At 36.4% G+C, this 19,510-nt stretch overlaps 1 protein-coding gene across 3 annotated transcripts in view; it reads left to right on the forward strand.

Annotated features, from left to right (window-relative positions):
* The window catches only part of LOC121420145 (proprotein convertase subtilisin/kexin type 7-like), a 49,779-nt gene that overhangs the window by 8,403 nt on the left and 21,866 nt on the right, over positions 1–19,510 (forward strand). For all 3 annotated transcript variants that reach the window (XM_041614683.1, XM_041614682.1, XM_041614684.1), the window contains exons 2-4: positions 6,257–7,024; positions 7,727–7,823; positions 11,920–11,957. In XM_041614683.1, the coding sequence (XP_041470617.1) occupies positions 6,491–7,024; positions 7,727–7,823; positions 11,920–11,957 (669 nt within the window). In that variant the 5' untranslated portion in view covers positions 6,257–6,490. The remainder of the gene's footprint in view (positions 1–6,256; positions 7,025–7,726; positions 7,824–11,919; positions 11,958–19,510) is intronic.

A 19,510-nucleotide genomic window follows, 5' to 3' on the forward strand; every position in this document is an offset into this window, starting at 1 on the left:
CAGTTTTATGTGAGTACTAGTCTTGTGTGGAGACCCACTTGTTGATCAAAGTTTCAAGAAACAGCCAGTTTTATATGAGCACTAGTCTTGTGTGGATACCCACTTGGTGATCAAAGTTTCAAGAAACAGCCATTTTTATGTGAGTACTAGTCTTGTGTGAAGACCGACTTGTTGATCAAAGTTTCAAGAAACAGCCAGTTTTATATGAGCACTAGTCTTGTGTGGAGACCCACTTGTTGATCAAATTTTCAAGAAACAGCCAGTTTCGTGTGAGCCCTAGTCTTGTGGGAAGACCCACTTGTTGGTCAAAGTTTCAAGAAACAGCAAGTTTTGTGTGAGCCCTAGTCTTGTAGGAAGACCCACTTGTTGGTCAAAGTTTCAAGAAACAGCCAGTTTTATGTGCTAGTCTTGTGTGAATACCCACTTGTTGATCATCATAGTTTCAGAGCTACCAAGTCTCATGCATTACGCATGAGACTCAAGCATTTTGGACTCTTGTTCATCCCCTCAAATCTCTGTCTCGCGCAACTATCACAGCCTATCCCCATATACATTGTACGCAATGTGTATGATCTCACTCAGATTCACAGAAAATCTCACGCATAGCTGGTCTTTGAACTTGGCATCTCTGTACATGTAGTTTCAAGAAACAGCAAATTTTACATGTTCTAGTCTTGTGTGAAGACCCACATTTTGATCAAAGTTTCAAGCAGGGACTGTGTCTGCACACAAAGTGGGTATGTATTGATAAAGCCTGCATAGTACACAGTGCCTTGTACATGTACAATATACAGTAATGCATGATTTATTTGCTTGCAGTGCACTTCAATGTGGGTAATGTCCAGGTTATAATTTTTTTTTTTTTTTGTAGCTGTGCATTTTTCGCTATGTTGGTTTATTGTGGATCAATTTGAGCCGGTGGAATCAGGAATTTTTTTTTTTTGGGGGGGAGGCATGTACATACATATGTGCATGTAGTTTGCAGATTGTACAAAGGAAACTTGGTTTGTTGGATGAAACTAGGGAGTTGAAACTGTCAAATCACTTTGGTTTTTATACCGTCATGTTCTAATATAATTTGAGGGTGTTTTTATTTTGCATGAATTTGCAAGCTTTATTGTCCTTGGATACTCCCAATAAAATGGATTCGGTGTAGGCCTAAATATCCAGTTATAATCTTTCTTCAAGCCAGACTCACAGGATTCTGTTCCATGTAAAATAAACAAACAAAGAAAACAAATCCAAAAGCACTTTACTAAAATAGAATTTTAAATTCTACCTTTTTGTATTCATGTTTTTTATAGAATCAGATCAAATTACAATATTTACAGTTATAATTTATAAAAAGAGATTGAAAAATCACAAATGTACTGCTTATATTATAAGCAGTACATTTGTGATTTTTCAATCTCTTTGAATATAAAACAGAATATTGCTGTATAGGTTGTATGTAATTCTACTTTAAATACCTTTTTTGATATACCGCACATATATTTTTCCATTTCCTGATTTTTATGCCCCTCTCTGTTGCCCTTTTAATACCAATGCTTGCTTTTGATAAACACAATCCGTCTATTTGATGACTATAATGCATACAGGCATCATATTGTAAACCTTTCTGTTCCCATATACCCATTTTATCAAGATTAATCCTGGCACTCTGTTGATTAAAATCCAACCTGTGGCATCATTCATGAATAGAAATTAATTATTAATTTGCCATCATGGCTGTGGAGTAAAGAGCACAGTCAACAGGAATATGGATGAATGATCTTTGATGCATTTCCCTCTCTGAAGTCTGAATACATCATGTACATGTAGTTGTCTAGTGTTCCAACAGGAGATGTCAACTTGAATGTCTTTCAATCATGCCCAGGTCCTGTAAAATCAACCAACAGAGGGCCTTCAGTTTTCGCACAATATTGGGTCATCATTGTAAAGATAATTGCTGTTTTAGTCATGACTATGATGAATAATCATCACCATCTTCTTCTTCATTTGTTCCACTTGTATGCAGTCACTTTACTACTAACAAGAACAGGATATTTTAGGATGCTCGAGAATAGGTTTTTAATAATCTGAATAGTGTTGACCTGGATATGCATGAATACATGTAGGCTGATTTCAATTACACTGTAGCTAGCCTTTTGTGCGCAATACAAATGCCATTCCATTATTAACCTCTGTCATTTCACTCAATAAGAATGCCTGCCTTCCTATTCCTGGCAGGTTTATTAGGCAGAGAAAAAAAACACGATAAAATGGTTGTTTGCTATAAATTAATACCCGACTGACACCAGTCAAACTTGCCAACTTTTCATTTTTTTATTATCGGATTTGAAACAATGTGCCGACCGACCCTTATCGTTTTTTTTTTTGGCTGCATCTTTTTTATGTTAAGGAGATCGTGAGCAGGGGACTCAAGTGTACACGGCTGCGTACACAGATCATGCAATTCATCTTCGCCGCATGCAAAACCTACATGTGCACAAAAGACAGACTGACCCATTTCCTCCCCCTTCTTCTTTTATAGCAAACAAATAAAACGCCTTTTTATGCTGTACACAGGATGGTTTTATAAATTGTTAATGACTGATCTAGAACCTGTTGGCCCTATATTCTTTTGGTAAAGTCATGTCCTAATTTTGTTTGTGTGTTTTGGGAAATTCAATCAAATATCTTAAAAACCCTTGATGGATTTTGAAAAACTTTGCATGGAAAAAGCTAAGAATGCAATACAAAAGTCAAGTACAAAGACCATCATCTTTCTGCGTAATACAAAATATATATATTACACATGTTCCAGTCATGTGTAACTTTAATATGAACTGCTTCATGTATCTGGCCCCTCTGGATCCTTTGTACCACTAGCGGGGCAGACTGCCCCCCCCTGACGAGTCAAAACCCATGCAAGGGAATTATCCCTGCCCCCCCCTTACGAGTCAACTGATCCCTGACGAGCCACAAGTGGCCCCCTCCTTTGAAGTGAAGTGGAAGACTTTTTTTTTGCTTGCCAATTTTTTTTTTCTGGTGCGAAATGTCCTTTATATCCTGTTGAGGACTTTTTTTTTTTCGCTTGTCAATTTTTTTTTCCCTTGTCTATTTTTTTTGTGCTTGTCAATTTTTTTTGTGGTACGAAATCCTATATGTGTGGTTGAAGAACTTTTTTTTTTGCTTGTCAAATTTTTTGGCGGATGATTTTGTCCCCCCCCCCTGTGGAAAATCCTAGGTACGCTATTGCTTCGTACCTGTATTACATTTTAATGCCAGATCGAGCTGAAATCACATTTCAATTGGTTAAAAAATGTTTATATAAAAAATTAGTTTCAAGTAATCTCCCACTTGCACTATAGCACAAGTTTATTTCAGCACTGTCACAATGCATCTGCTCTCTGCCAATAAAAGAAAGTGAAACCAGTATTTTGAAGTACATGTGAATTGTAATAATAACATTTTCTAGCACTGCCTTTTATATTAACCCGGCTTTAATAGCACGGCTATCCTGATCAGATGCTTAAACACTCAAGGAATTCATTTCTACCGGGTACCGATTTACATGTACTACACCTGGGTGGAGAGTGGCAAATGTAGATAAATGCCTTGCCAAATAACGCGAGTACTGAGGTGGGATTTGAACCCTGGACCTTGTGGTTCAAAGTCGGGAGACTTATCCACTGAGCTACATGTACAACACGTCCACAGCAGTGACCTAAAAAGCAACAATGTCAGCACTGAAAGAGATTATTGGAGGAAGGAATGATGATGCAGTCCAAGTGGAAGTGAAATGTTTAGAATGAAAACAAGAATTCAGTGAAGAGAGGAAGAACAAAGTAGAGAAAGGAGTGGGATTGGAAGTGTGAACTGAGTAAATGAAGAAGAATATGGGAGTTCCAAAAGTGAAGAAAGGTTTGGGTAAGGGTGGTGGGGAGAGTTACTTGTATTAGGAGTGGGCTATACATGGGTCAAAAATACTTTTTTTGTAATTTCAATATGAGAACAGTTTTTTTTTATTCCTTGTAATGTATCTCAACATGAAATGACAATATTTTTTGTCTCGGGTCCGAGAAAAAAGTGTGCCGGGCCAAAATCCAAAATGGCCGCCAAAACCCCCAAAAATCACAGTTTTGGCCACAACTTTTTTATTTGGTAGTCTTTTTCTTTGGTTTTGGTGTCTATTCATATGTGTTTGGGGGCAGGCAATTGGTTTTTCCTATAATTAGTACTTTTAAACCATTATTTGTAGAGTTAAAAGGTAATTATACCTAAATTTTCCAATTTTTATAGCCTTTTTTCAGCCAAAAAGTAGGTTTTATCGTCCTGGGGTTCTTGGATATTAGATGGTACGAGGTCAACAATAGCAAGCAGCTTCATAGCGCTATATTCATTTTATTCCTCTACTATGGGTTTTACGGATATTTCTGAAATATATCTTATTTAATAAAAAAATATGTTAATTATCCATACAGTATACATGTACATACTGTTACTGTACATACTGCACTGCATAAATGCATTGGCCATCATGACAAGGCCTGTATAAACTATAGTGTTATACATGTAGAAATGAGCTGTTAGGTTTAGAATTAGATGCCCAGAAATTGAAGATATGTTTTGTCTCAGACACTGAGGACATGTTTTGTCAAATATGCCAATTCAGGGGGAGGAGAAATGTAATTAACCCCACATCATGGCATTTACACTGTAGCTTATTCTGGGCCCCGTTGCGTAAAATTTACTATTATGTTAACTTAATGGTAACTTGCATGAAATCCTTGGTTCTGATTGGCTGTTGATCAACGTTACCATGATAGTTACCTGACCCCACAAACATAGGCCAGTTACTAAAACACCACAACCAGGTAAAAAAAGCCTCCAAATGAAGAAGATATGGCTACATGTAGATATGTGATGTACGTATATGATATGTGATATTTTTATGTGCAATTTACGTTGCTGGTTTCATCATGTACATCAGCTGACAAGCAATCAAATTCACAATTCACAATCTAATTTTAAACCTTAGGAGCTTATTTCTATGACACTATAGTGTATATACAGGCCTTGTCATATGTCATGGTGGTCAATGCATGGATATATGCAGTGTAGTACTAGTATGTACAGTAACAGTACATTGTATACTGTATAGCCCGTATGGATAATTAACATTTTTTTATTTAATAAGATATATTTCACAAATATCCGTAAAACCCATAGTAGAGGAATAAAAGCAATATAGCTCTACGAAGCTGCTTGCTATTGTGACCTCGTACCATCTAATATCCAAGAACCCCAGGACGATAAAACCTACTTTTTGGCTGAAAAAAGGCTATAAAAATTGGAAAATTAAGGTATAATTACCTTTTAACTCTACAAATAATGGTTTAAAAGTACTAATTATAGGAAAAACCAATTGCCTGCCCCCAAACACATATGAATAGACACCAAAACCAAAGAAAAAGACCACCAAATAAAGAAGTTGTGGCCAAAACTGTGATTTTGGGGGGTTTTGGCGGCCATTTTGGATTTTGGCCCGGCACACTTTTTTCTCGGACCCGAGACAAAAAATATTGTCATTTCATGTTGAGATAAGGTAAAAGGAACACAAAAAAACTGTTCCCACAGTAAAACCAAAAATCACCCATTTATAGCCCACTCCTACTTGTATACATCCATACAGTACAATCATAGCTATTTATTTGAAGTTGATGGATAGCCTCCTGACCATATTTTGTGTGAAGTATGTTTGGATGGATAGGTTGAATGAGATTCTTAATTCATGATTGAAATGAATAAACTTATGCCATTTAATCCTTAGTGGCGTTGTGGTCTAGTGGTTACGGGTCCCGTCTTTCAATCAGAGGGACGTGGGTTCGAATCCTAGCTGTTTCCTTCAGCATGAAATTTACCCATATTGTCTAGCGCTCAACCCAGGTGAGGTGAATGGGTAACAGTATTAATTTTTTGAGTACACCAACCACCAAGCGCATTTAGCAGCTGGGGCTACATTTATAGCCGGGGTAATATACATGTACATGTAGTGTGCCATTGAATAGGCAAAGTACAGTTTAGATAATCAGCGCCTCATTAAAATGCTATATCATTATTATAAATGCGGAATATAAATATACGAAATCAAGTGTCATGTATATTTTTATCATCCTGGCAATCTTGGCGAAACAGTACATGTCTACCAGTAATAAATAAAAAGTCTTTTTATACTAAACCTTTTTTCTTGTCTACTTCCTATTTTCTGCAGGATCTGAGAAACATTGAGAAGGGATTTGTTTTATCAGAACGCCATCTTATCTGGACTGCTGTATGTCATTGCCAAACATTGTGCGCCCACCCATAAACTTTTGTGCTGCTCGGTGCACTGAGGGGGCTGTCTCCCCCATTCTGCCCCGGTCCATAGGAGCGGCAGCACCAACCCTTTCCTGTGCTCCAAACGACGAGGGTTCTTGACACCCTCAGGGACTTGAGACATTCCGTCATGGAGACGACACGAACGAGAGAGCACGGTAGGTGCTCTTGCGTTCTCGTCCAGATTCAAGTCCAACTCACCGTTTTTTTATTCTGGATTATGTTGGCGCACCCGTCTGGCGCCATCTATTTGGACTTCCATTCCAGTGACCACGTAGAGCAGGACACTTCGAACGTGCCTAAGGACGGGCTGGGAGATGAAACGCTATCTTGGGCAGTTAAAATACAGCATCAGACACACAGAAAAAGTGTGAACAGGACTCATGTCGATCTTCTAGCCGATGAAATCGCGGAGGATCTGGGTTTAAAAAGCTACGGGCAGGTCGGCGAGCTGATGGGACATTATCTGTTTGCCGCGGAAAGCTACCATGAAGCGTTGAATGGTAGCATGGAAAGAGACTTGGTCGGGAAGATTCGTAGTAAAGCGGAGAGCGCCCTCGCGAGGCATCCGAAGATTGAGTGGTTCAATCAACAAACTATACGAAGGAGATTCAAGAGGTCGTTAGTATTTACGGATCCATCTTATTCAAATCAATGGCATTTAGTAAGTATCATTGATTGCAACGATTTGCCCAATTTTACACAACCAACTTGTTGTTTTCACTGATTTGAAATATTTGTTGTTTCACATTACACACACAAGCATGACTGGTGATGGGGGCGGGGGTCTCACAAAGAGTTCCAAGTAACTTTAAAAGAATCGTCCTTAAAATGCTGATGTGCACTTAATATGTGACAAGCAATCTTATTGATTACATTTAATACGCAGAAGCATGCATCCTCGTAATCTACAATGTAATTTGACCAATGCGGTGGTGCCTTTGGAACCGCACGCAGCTTGGAATTTAAGTGTGACTTTATATTAAAATCTTTGGGAAGCAGCCGCCTGTTCTATGGTGCTAAATTGCATTCTCAATCTTTTCTTATTCCCATCAGCCAAAATTTGAATAGTATCTTTAAAGCAATTGTTGATGAATGATTTGCATAGGGTTATAAGAAATTCACTTCCCCTACAAAAAACATGAAAATTTGGGGTATGCTTTGTTCTTGCTTGAGGACAAGTTACAACGTACTGGATGACGCTTTTTTCTTTCTTTCAAATGTTAAAATATTCTTCCTTCATTGTTGAATAATGAAGGATGACATACACACCTCATAAAGGAAAAAGGAAGGAAGAAAAGGAATTTACATACATATTTCAAATCGTTCATTCTCAAATAATTATCTGTTTGAATCTTTATTCCAGCACAACTCAAAGAATATAGGAATGGATATTAATGTAACAGGAATCTGGAAACATAATATAACTGGAGAAGGAGTCACTGTAGCTGTCATCGATGATGGTATGTTTATAAAGTTGTTTTGTTTCATTATCTTAATAGTTTTTTGTTGATTTTAAAGCTTAACATGCCAAAATTGCGAATTGGAACCCTACAAGAATGTAATTTATCCTAAGAAGCACATTTTTCACAGGTGTGTATTCAGACCATGATTGCGTTCAATCAAATTTTTGTTGATCATAGAAATAAACGTCTTTCAAAATGCAAACATACGTGTAATAAAAAAGACAACAAAAGATTTTGACACGCAATTTTGCAGAACAAGGGAGTGGATTTGTCTTCATATTTGCATGATCTATTTATTTTCTCACTGCTATTTTTAGCCATTACTTTTATTGCGATTCGTACTGCTTTTGAATATAAAATGCAACTTTGCCAATTTTTGGATCAGAGCTCTCTTATCACGCTTCTAAACTCATCTGTTGTATTTGCTTGTTTTTCTCATGTTTTAAAATTTCTTCTACACATGAGCTAATGCTTATCTCAGAAATTCTGTTTTCAAGGGTGAATTATGGGAATTGTTGTCATTTTGGCTAGTACTATAGTGGTCAAATGTGGTTACTGATATTTTTGTGTACCAGTTGGCATGGATTTTTGTCAATTCAATGAATGTCACAGGCCAGGGTCACCCTTTCTTTCATCAATGATAACATGTCAAATTTGTCCTATATTTTCCTTAATATGAAGTGTAAAACAATACAAAACAAAAACAACAATAAACACCTAGCTCTGTGTTTATTATTAAATAACCTTGCACAGTGTTTTGTTTTTGTTTATTACAATGTGGCAGAGGTACAGTTAAAATGTTTTCTGTCATCAGATTTGTTTCAAGGTCTCTTTTGTTTTCCAGATGAATATCACAGAAATTCTAGAATAAGACCAGCCAAATAAAAGTTGTTTATTTTGGCTGTTTTGCATTTAAGAGTACAACTTTTCATGACACTTGTACAAGCTGATATTGCTCTGCAAGTGTGTTATTATTGGGGTATTAATCTTCACACGAGTCATTCATTAGCTGTAAATGTGTGTATGAATGTGTTTAATGATTCACACAATTGTACAGGCAAATGTACACTTTTGGAACACATGAGCTTATATTGAAAAGTGCTTGTTTTTATTATACATTTACTAGTGAAAACAGAAATAATGAGGAGAGGGGGTAAACGAGAGAGTTAGTATGGGAGGTACATGTAAGGGGGGGGGATACATGTATAAATGTATGAGAGGGAGGGTGAGGGAGTAGGGATGGGAGGTGAGGTGAAGGGAGGAAAAGGGGGGGGGGGGTAAGAGACAGAAGGACTGGCAGGAATTGGATGGAGGGAGATGGGGGGGGGGGAGGGGGAGACACAATGTACATGTAAATTATTCCCATACACTCATCTACAAATTAAATTTGCTGACTGGTATGGTGTGAACCATTCTGTCAATTTGTGCTATTTTGCACGTTTGTAGGCCTATACGATATGTTGAACTCCTTTTATAGAGCAGTACATGTTCAGGCACATCTGTACATAGTTTTTTTGCTTTTTGAGATAGGATGGGGATTGGGTGTCCAGACACTTATATATTTTTGAAGCCTTATATTTTTGTCTTTGGATTACACTATTAAAATATGAATTCAATAGTTATAATCATATTCTAGTTTGTTCTCTATTTGTACTAAAAATTGATGAAACTTTGCTTGTAATTTTGTTTCCAAATGACTTTCTAAAATTGATCGTCCAGACACACACCAACTGGGTATACTCATTTTGCATGGATTTTTAAGTTTCCATTGTCCCTTAAATATTTCCTAAATGCATTCCTACAGTGTATATCCAGTATACTGTACGGCTGACACTAACACTATCCATTTCTTCTAGCCAGACCTACCTGCCTGTTTGACATATAATGTGACTCACTGGAGTCTGTTTACTGTATTATGTAAAAACATTGAGGTACAGAGAAAAGAATAGACCCTATAAGACTAAACTGCATAGATCTCCACAAAGGGTGCAGACTGCAGAAAAGCTAAACATACATATACATGTAGGCCTATTCTAAGAACTTGACATACAAACGATGGCTAATGGATGGGGGGGGGGGGGGGGGGAGCAGATACTGACAAAGAAAATGCAAAGGACATCAACTGTACAAGTACATAGCTCAATATTATCATTGTCCCTGTAAATACATGTAATAGTGCATTCACAGGATTTTTTTTTCTCAGTGACTGAAATTGAAAACGATTATGGATTTCAAGGACAAAGAATTATATTTTTGATGGCAGTATACAGTTCTACTTTGCACAAATATAAAAAAAAAGATTAAAAGAAAGAAAAAAAGATAATATTGCTACAAAGGATGAGCTTTAACATGGCAGTGAATGGAGGAATTTGGGGGGCCATTTTAAAAAATTTCCTTCGCTCTTTTGAGCATTTGTGGGGGTGGGGGGTGGGTATCATTCCAAGCCCTATTAATTTATAACTGAGCTATAAGTTTATCCCCTGATATAAAGATGCATTGCATTGTATTGTTCCTAAAGATCATGGACCTACATGTAGTACATGTAGGTCCATGTTCAGATCATGTAGGTGTAAGATACCTGTACCATAGAGCTATTAATGCCTGTACTCTAGAACCACAAATTACGTACATGTTCATACTGTGCAGTGTATGTACACATATATATACATGTATAGCGTAAAAGGCTACAGAAAGGCAGGCCTACAGTATGTGGTATACTGAACAAGCTGTTGCTTCAAGGGTCAGGGGTGTGTTTACACATGCCTGGGCATACATGTGTGTGTAAGTGGGGGGGGGGGGGGGGGTTACATGCAGCTTGAAAACACAAGTCGATCATACAGGTCCATGTTATACATGTACTGTAGGCCTACATGTCAATGGACCTTATATGGGGCCAATCCTGTGCAGTGTATGCGTATGTACAGTAGTTTCACCAATAGTTTCAACACCGACTCCGAATGGAGTGGTCGTATGTCATTGGTAAATATTATCATCAGACTTGGGCTGGTTTTGCCTCTACTATGACTGTAACATAATGGAGGGGGCCATGTTTACGTTCTGTATCTGTACGATAATAACCCTGAATAGATGGTGTGTAGATGAACAAAGACAGGTAAACACGTCTTGGAAAAGGGAACAGAATAGAAGAAGCTCTCTAGGGCCATGTAGGGGGTCGTTGACAAGTGGCTTGTGTACATACTGCATGTACATGTAGGTAATCAAAGTAGATGGTCCTCATTAGCTCCTCAGGCTCTGTTGATTTCACGTGATACAGTAAACATTACACTATGTTACACTGTTTCTACATGTACAAAACAATTTTTTTGGGGGGGAGGAGGTGAAAACTCGGCAAACTACATGTGAAATGTTTCATCATTGAGAAGATGTAAAAACTGTGGTCTGCAACAAAGAATTACTGCAAGATTATATACCATTACAGTATCCCGCGAATGCCTGTACAGTAGACCTGGGGGGAAAAATACATGGGGGGGGGGTGCAGAGTAATTTTGCATGTGAAATGAAATGCTCAAATGAGCCATGGAAAACTGAAAAAAAGAGCCCCAGAAAACTAGTACTGCAGTGCTATTTTTTTTTTGCCAGATGAATGCCTACACTGTATAGCATGGAATATGAAATAAATAAAAAGTAGAAGAAATAACCTGCCAAGTCTCTTTATCAAGATGAATCGGTGAGGTACATGTACATGTACCCTTTCTGAATGAATCTGCTCGGGGGGCCGTTTCATAAAACTGTTAAAGTTGATAGCAACTGTAAGAACGACTGTTGATCCTATCTTACGCGCTAAAGCATTGACAATGGAAATACGATTTACCAAAAGAAAGGATCACCAGTCGTTCTTAAAGTCGCTCTTATCTTACGAACAGCTATATGAAACACCCAACGGGACTGATTATTACCTTTAATGTACATCTCACATGAACCCTGCATGAAAATGAGATTTGTTTAGATTTCAGAAGTATTACGGTGATTAGGATGAATTTATGGCATTTCAGGATCTCGATTGAAGTTTATAATGTACTAATAATTAATCACATAATTGAATTTTGATCGGTTTTCTTTTTTATTGTATCAGGTCTGGAGTGGACAAATGAGGATATAGCTGAAAATTATGTAAGTATTCATGCAGATTTTACTGTTTTACTACGTTTTACCCTGGTGGGTGTTTCATAAAGCTGTTCGCAAGTTAAGAGCGACTTAAAGAACGACTGGTAATCTTTTATTATGGCAAATGGTGTATTCATTTGCGATGGTTTTGCACGTAAGAAGGGATCACCAGTCACTCTTAAAGGGGAATCCAGCCTTGGTCATAAAATGTAGTGTTGGAACTTTGGAAGGAGAAAAATAGATAAAACAGAATGGTGAAAGTTTAAAAGAAATCGGACCAGCAATAAGAAAGTTATGGCTGCTTTAAAATTGAAATCCCTATGATTTTTGTAGATTTCGAATTGGCAACTGGGTAAGTAAATTATGACAAGAGGCAAGGACAACTTTCCGATAGGCCATGTACTTAATTATCAGGGATTTATGGTTTTCTCCTAACTGCCCATTCCCCTGGGGCAGTAATCTAAATATAACCCTGGTAGTATATTGTTTTATGTCCTCATGAAAGAAAAATGAAATTTGAAGTAAAACATTTGAAAAAATGACATATTAAGCCATTTTATGTATTGGAGTACATGGAAGAGTAGTCCTTGCCTTACATCACTGTGACATCACATATGTGGCCAATTTGCAGTCTCCATGGATCTAGGGATTACCAATATTCACAACTTAAAAAAAATCATAACTTTCTTATTATTTGTCAGATAGTGTTCAAATTTTCACCTATCATCTTGTCTGATTTTTCTTATTCCCCTAAAAACAAGTTTTGATTTGGGTTGGATTCCCCTTTATGAGTCACTCTTAACTTTAATACGAACAGCTTTATGAAATGGCCCCCTGAATAATGATGTAAGGGAGAGTAGGCCTATAACCAGGGAATTGGGAGTTTCCCAGATGCCCGCACAGGTTGACCAAATTCTGTTTGAAAATTTTGTCTTTTCAAAATATTGTCACTGTGAGCTTTCAAAACTAATTTCAAAACCCATAATCATCTGTCTTGCATAGTTGCATTGAACAATAACTTTGCAATTGCACAGGTTCCCTCATGTGCATGTACCGTACATTGTAGTTCTCCCTACACCACTGTTCAATGTTCATAATGGTAATATGCTGATTGAATATCAAGCCACATACACTACATACTGTATAACAATTGAAATGCAGGAAGGGAGATGTGCAATTTCCCAGTGCCTGTTATGTTCAAATTTAATAGGTTCAGTCAATCACTGATGATGTACATCACATCAATTCAATTCATTTATTTCCATATCCAATTAAAAAAAAATAATAATCATAGAATCACAATCAAGAATATATACATATACAGTGGCGGACCGTGACCCGGAGTAGACAAAGCATTGGAGGGGCGCTGTATTGTTTGTGAACAATGCTGTGCCCCTCCAATGCTTTTTCTCCTCCGGGTCACGGTCCGCCACTGTACTATCACATACAGAAAAAAAAACACATCAAAATAAAAATGGAAAGAAAGTGAGAAAAGGCTATTTTACATACATATAAAAATTACACAACGAATTGAAATATGATGGAAACACCAAAAGCCACGAGGGCTTTAATACTGAGGGTATTTCACATCAATCTGTTGTTGGCAAAAAGTTTATAAATAATAATATGCTACATTAAATAGATAATATAGCGCTTTACAAAACAATGAAGGGCTGCACACATTACCCTGACCAGGTGCTCCAGCATTTAAGAAATTACCTCTTTGAATTTAATTCCATGTACACAGTTTACATAATGTACATTTGGGTGGACAGTGGAATTTACAGGTAGAAATGCCTTTCAAAAGAACGTGAGTGGTGCAGTTTAATAGATGAGACCAGGGAAAAAATTACTCGGGGGCTCGGATCAAATTTTGCCCCCGAAATGCCCTAAAGAGCACTGGAAAACTAAATAAAAGAGCCCCTGAAATTCATATTGGGTCCAATGTAAACTTTAAAACAAATTGCGATGCAGGTATTTGGGCTGGTGAGCTCAAAAGTAGCCCTAGAAAAATAAATTATTAATTTTTTCCCTGGATGAGACTATTCAATATTAAAAGGGAAAGATCCAAGATGCTTGTCAGACAGATTTTGTCAGCTGTATTGTAAGACCAGACTGTAGACATTTCAGTAGAGAGACATGGATTTATAAGTTCACACATACATATAGTTGCATTTTCTTCAATGCCTTGAAACGGCACCTACTTTGGCAGGAAAAGAAAAATCAGATGTCATGTCATATTATCAGACAACATAAGGTGTAAAAATGATGCATCACAAAAATGTACCATTGAATTGAAATGACCTTTGAGTTCACTCAACCAAGCCCACAATTGCACTTGAGTCTCTTGGGTTTGTTATTGATAGCCTGGGAAAGTGGGAGGTAATAGTTTTTGTTATTTTTTGTCATTTTGTCTGTTAAAGGACCTACATGTAGTCTGCATGTACATTTCTAAGTGTTTTTTTAGAAGGATCTTTTGCATTGTACATGTACATGTAGTTTTAAACCAAATTTTATGGGAAAGTTCTTTTGCCTGTGCTGTCCCTTTAATACTAGAGTACAGTAGGCCTGTTACTCTGTTATACTCTTCTTTGCAATGTCAGGGTGCTACATATAAAGTGCTTGCCTGATTGCCCGGGGCAAGTAAAACTTAAAGTTGGGCAAGTGTTTTGAAGTAAAGACAAAAAACTACTTGCCCGAATTGGTCAAGCAAAAATTCTCACAGTAGAATGACCAAAATTAGGGTCAATATGATACAATATCCTGAATTTGGTCATGGCGGACAAGATAAAATCACTTTGGAAAAAGAAATTCAAGAACAAGGTACATCAGTTCATGTCAAAAGAGAGAAAAAAAGGTCAATATAAACCGCAATATTTTTTTTTTTGAAGAGGTTAAACTTTTTTTCAAGGATTTTTTCGGGCAAGTGAAATACATTTTCGGCAAGTAGGCCTATATTCTAACTATTTAAAAATTTACTTGCCCGACAGGGCAAGTGCTTCTAAAAAGTTATCATAGCAATGTACATGTACACCAATAGGTTATTAAAATCCACCTAAAAACCAGAGGCCTATTTTTGAAGTAACGTAAATAGCATTTTTTTTTCATAAAAATATTTAATGAGTTATAATTGCCTGCAACTATAGTTAATTGTATGCTCAATTTTACTGTTTCTTTTCAAAGAGCAAGTAATAAATGGCATTGATATGCCCTTTAAAAAGCTCTTTTTTTTGGTATTCAAGCTCGTAGGGATACAGTAGGTGGTTTCAGACCACCTCGAAGTTCGCCAGTTCCAGGTATTCTCTGATCGGGAAATTTACCCCGATCAGAAAATATCAGGTATTTTGGTAATGTGAAAGCAAACTACGCGTAATTTCCCTGAAAGAAAATACCCGCTAAATAGTAGGTACTTGGCGAAATTACGAGAACTTTCGCGGGGATTTTTCCAAGGTCACAGGTATTTTGGCGATGTGAAAGCAAATTACGGGAACGTTTAGCCCAGCGTGTTGTTGGGCGCGGCGGCGTGGGTGGCTGCTGGGTGGCTGCTGGGCTAGTGAATTTGAATCTCTCGCCTTGCCTGCTTATCAGACCATACTGCGCATGCTCGTAACTTCGGGAACTTATCCCGAAGGGTACGTCGCGGGGCGGTGTGAATGCAGGAATAATAATGGGTATTTTTTAGCCAAAAAAAGTTCTCATAATTTAACGGGGATTCTTGTGATTGAGGCGGTTTGAAACCACCTGTGATATGCCCATTTGTATTATTATCATTACCATGAACACCCTCATCAATCAACAATTCTAGTTGCTACTGTGTGCTGTTGTTAATACACAAGGGCAGTTTCAACCCAAGTCTATAAAGTTTCCTTGGCAATGGAAATTACGATGAGCTGTTGTAAAAGCAGTTGTTCAGGATTTAGTTAAGCCAGAAGTGGATTAACTTCCAATGTGAGGCATTAACAGTTTCCTTGTGCATTATCAATTTGAAATAAAAAAAAACAATTCTGCTGCTATTGATGCCAAATTGGCAATGGTAGTTTTTTTTTCCTTAAATTGGGACAGCTGGCTAATTTTATTAGCTTACATGTTTAATAAACCCATCAGTAATTTAATATCATAAATAAAAAAAGAAATGGGGATAGGAATAATCTTTTTAATATCTAATTGCCACTTTTTTTGCAGTCTCTGAAAGTTTCCTGAGCTACATGTACACAAGCACATTACAAAGGGGGGGGGGGACATTTTGTTTAATAAAATATAAATTCAGTATTAAAAAAACATAATATTTTTTCATAGTCATTAGAAAAGTAGTTTATAATTTTTGGTCATGTACATCATCTCCATATATATGTACAACATGTAGGTCACAAGTATTTGGATAAAGATCTCTCTAATAATGCCTACATGTATTTAGTATTTCCTACGTATGTATGTTATGACACAAACTATCATACCGGTGCCGATACAGTGATTTAGGCCTCTATTCATGTATGCCTACAAAGGCTACTGTAAATGTTGATATAATTCCTCTTGCAGTCAGTGTAATGCTCAATAATTGATTTAAAGTTTAAAAAAAGTTCATATTTTAGATTTTTAGCCTTGCGTCTTGAAAAAATAGGTGGTTTTGTTACGCTTATTTCAAATTTCATTCAATTTAACATACATGTACATGAACAATATCTCTGCTAAACTGAGAGATATTGTGATAAAGTTGGTGTCATTTTTATAAAGCTGAATATATACTCTGTCATGTCCATAAAAATGAGCATGATGTCACTCGGAAAATAAAACGGAAAATGGCGCTGGTGGAGGAGGGGAGGGTGGGCGGGGGGGAAGGGAAGCAGTACACACAAAGTCTATGGGAAACTCACATTTTGTATTGCAAACGTGGATAACTTTGGTATACAGGGGGCTACCCTGGTATAAACAGTATTTGTCTTGAACAGTAAATTCACAATCAGACTGCGAAAGTTGAATTTAGCCAATATTTGGCAAAGGCCCATTCTGTAATTTTCTGCTTTCTGCTCTGTGCCTTTTCCAAGCCTTAAAGGACAAGTCCACCCCAACAAAAACTTGATTTGAATAAAAAGAGAAAAATTCAACAAGCATAACACTGAAAATTTCATCAAAATCGAATGTAAAATAAGAAAGTTATGGCATTTTAAAGTTTCGCTTATTTTCAACAAAATAGTTATATGAAAAGCCAGTTACATCCAAATGAGAGAGTTGATGACATCACTCACTCACTATTTCTTTTGTATTTTATTATATAAAATATGAAATATTTTTGTTTTCTCATCATTGTCATGTGAAATGAAGTTTCATTCCTCCCTGAACATGTGGAATACCATTATTTTAACATTTTGTGCTTCAGGCAATGAGGTCCTAATTATCAAATTTGTAAAAAAATTGAAATATTGTACAATTCAAACAATAAAAAAGAAATAGTGAGTGAGTACCATCATCGACTCTCTCATTTGGATGTAACTGGCTCGTTCATATAACTACATGTATTTTGTTGAAAATAAGCGAAACTTTGAAATGTTATAACTTTCTTATTTTACTTCTGATTTTGATGAAATTTTTAGCATTGTGCTTGTCTGATTTTTCTCTATTGATTTAAATCAACATTTTTCTGAGGTGGACTTGACCTTTAAAGAGAAATTCCAGTAGTTGCAGTAAACACTGATTTCATGAGAAACTCTGTAAAACAAGGCTTAATTGTCAGTATATCACCGAGGATCTAGATCTGGTACAGTTACATAAACTGAACTTTGTGAAATCTTGAAATCTACGCTGAAAATTGTTCAGACTGAAGATCCCTTAAAGTGCATGTGAGACAGTGTATAATTATTGCTTTGAATGTCAGGCCCGATGCTCTACCTGAATCCTGTGCTTATTTGCTAATTTCTCAGCAATTTCACAATTTCTTCCAGAATCTTTTATACAATCTTATTTATACAAACAGACACTTTGGTGGTCATTTCTTTGGATTCTGTACAAACTCATTTTGATATCGTTGCCAAAACTAGCATTTACCTTTAAACCCATCTGGTGCTTTAGAAGCAGCATTGAAATATTGTGGACATTTTTTTTTACCTCGACCCTTTCAGTAATAGATTTTAATTTACAACTTTCATGCAGACTTTGCATGGGCTAGTGATGTACTACAGTCTAGTCACTAGTTTTACAGAGGTCATGAATTTCTCACCCTAACGAAACTCATCCCACTGAATGCCACTGGGATTAATTTCCTAATTTGTCAAGAAAATATTCAGTCGGTCCTACTGTCTTTATATTACCCAAGCTGCTCCATGTATCTACGGTGTTGTTCATGAATGCATCTGTTTTGATTCAATCCTCATGTACTTGCCAAGTTCTAAAAATAAAAAAAGAATAAACAGAAAGACTTTCTCAAATATTGACTTTCACAATAAAGCCCTCAAAGATGCGCAAGAACATCTACTGTGTACATGTACATGTACATGTATATGGTTTGTATTTTATAAAGTATGTGCATTTGTCTCAGATACGGTACCTTTCTTCCTTGAAATATTTTATTTTATTCTCTCAATCTTTTCCCTTTGTTTGGTTGTTTCTCTTCTGTATTTCTCTCCATTTTTCTTTGTATTCCTCTCTCTCTCTCTTTCTTTCTTTCTTTCTTTCTCTCTTTCTTTCTCTCTTTCTTTCTCTCTTTCTTTCTCTCTCTCTTTCTTTCTCTCTCTCTCTCTCATTTTCTCATTTTTCTCATTTGATTTTGATATATATAAAAAAAACTCTGTCTTTCTCCTTTATTTTATTTCTTTTAATTCATTTTTTAGTGCAGAATCTATTATCACAGATCCATACATATACATGTAGCTGTTCTTGTTGGGTCACATAATATTTGATAATTATAAAGTAACAATGAAGTGATTTCATTAATAGATAAAATAAAATGTGAAAAAGTGGGATAAAAAGATTTATCATGAAAACATGGATCTTAATTTATGAAGAAATATAAAAGAATGCAAAGATGAAAAATGAATAAATTGTTTGACAATGAAAGCCCTACATGAGCCTCCCTGAGTACTGTACAGTACCTCATCAACTCTGGAACTTTTCTTTTGGTCTGTATCTATGTTTGTTTAGTAATTGAAAGAATTCTTTTGTGTCTAATAGTAATATTTCAAAATATAGTCTTTTTTTCAGATTGCTTTTATACTCTAATCTTTATAATGAGCTCAAACCTCATGAGCTTGTTGCATATTTATATTTGACCTTGTCATATTAATTGCTGTGAACTCGATATAAAGCCAGCCTTAGGAGAATGGAATTAAAAACACATTTCTAGTGAGAGGGGCACTAATTCTTTAGGAGTCAGGAACATGCAGAGAAGCCGATGTTACCATGGTAACTGGCAAGTGTGGAAATACACTCGATTAACTAGAGATGAGAGGATTTGCTAGGATGCAAGTTGTATGCACATTTACATCTAAAACAATGCAAATTTCTACATCTAAATGAAACAGCAGAATCACTATATTAGAAAATGCTTACTGGCAAGATTCATTTTGTTT

Source organism: Lytechinus variegatus, chromosome 8 (genome assembly GCF_018143015.1).
Source record: "Lytechinus variegatus isolate NC3 chromosome 8, Lvar_3.0, whole genome shotgun sequence".
Taxonomy (NCBI): Eukaryota; Metazoa; Echinodermata; class Echinoidea; order Temnopleuroida; family Toxopneustidae; genus Lytechinus; species Lytechinus variegatus.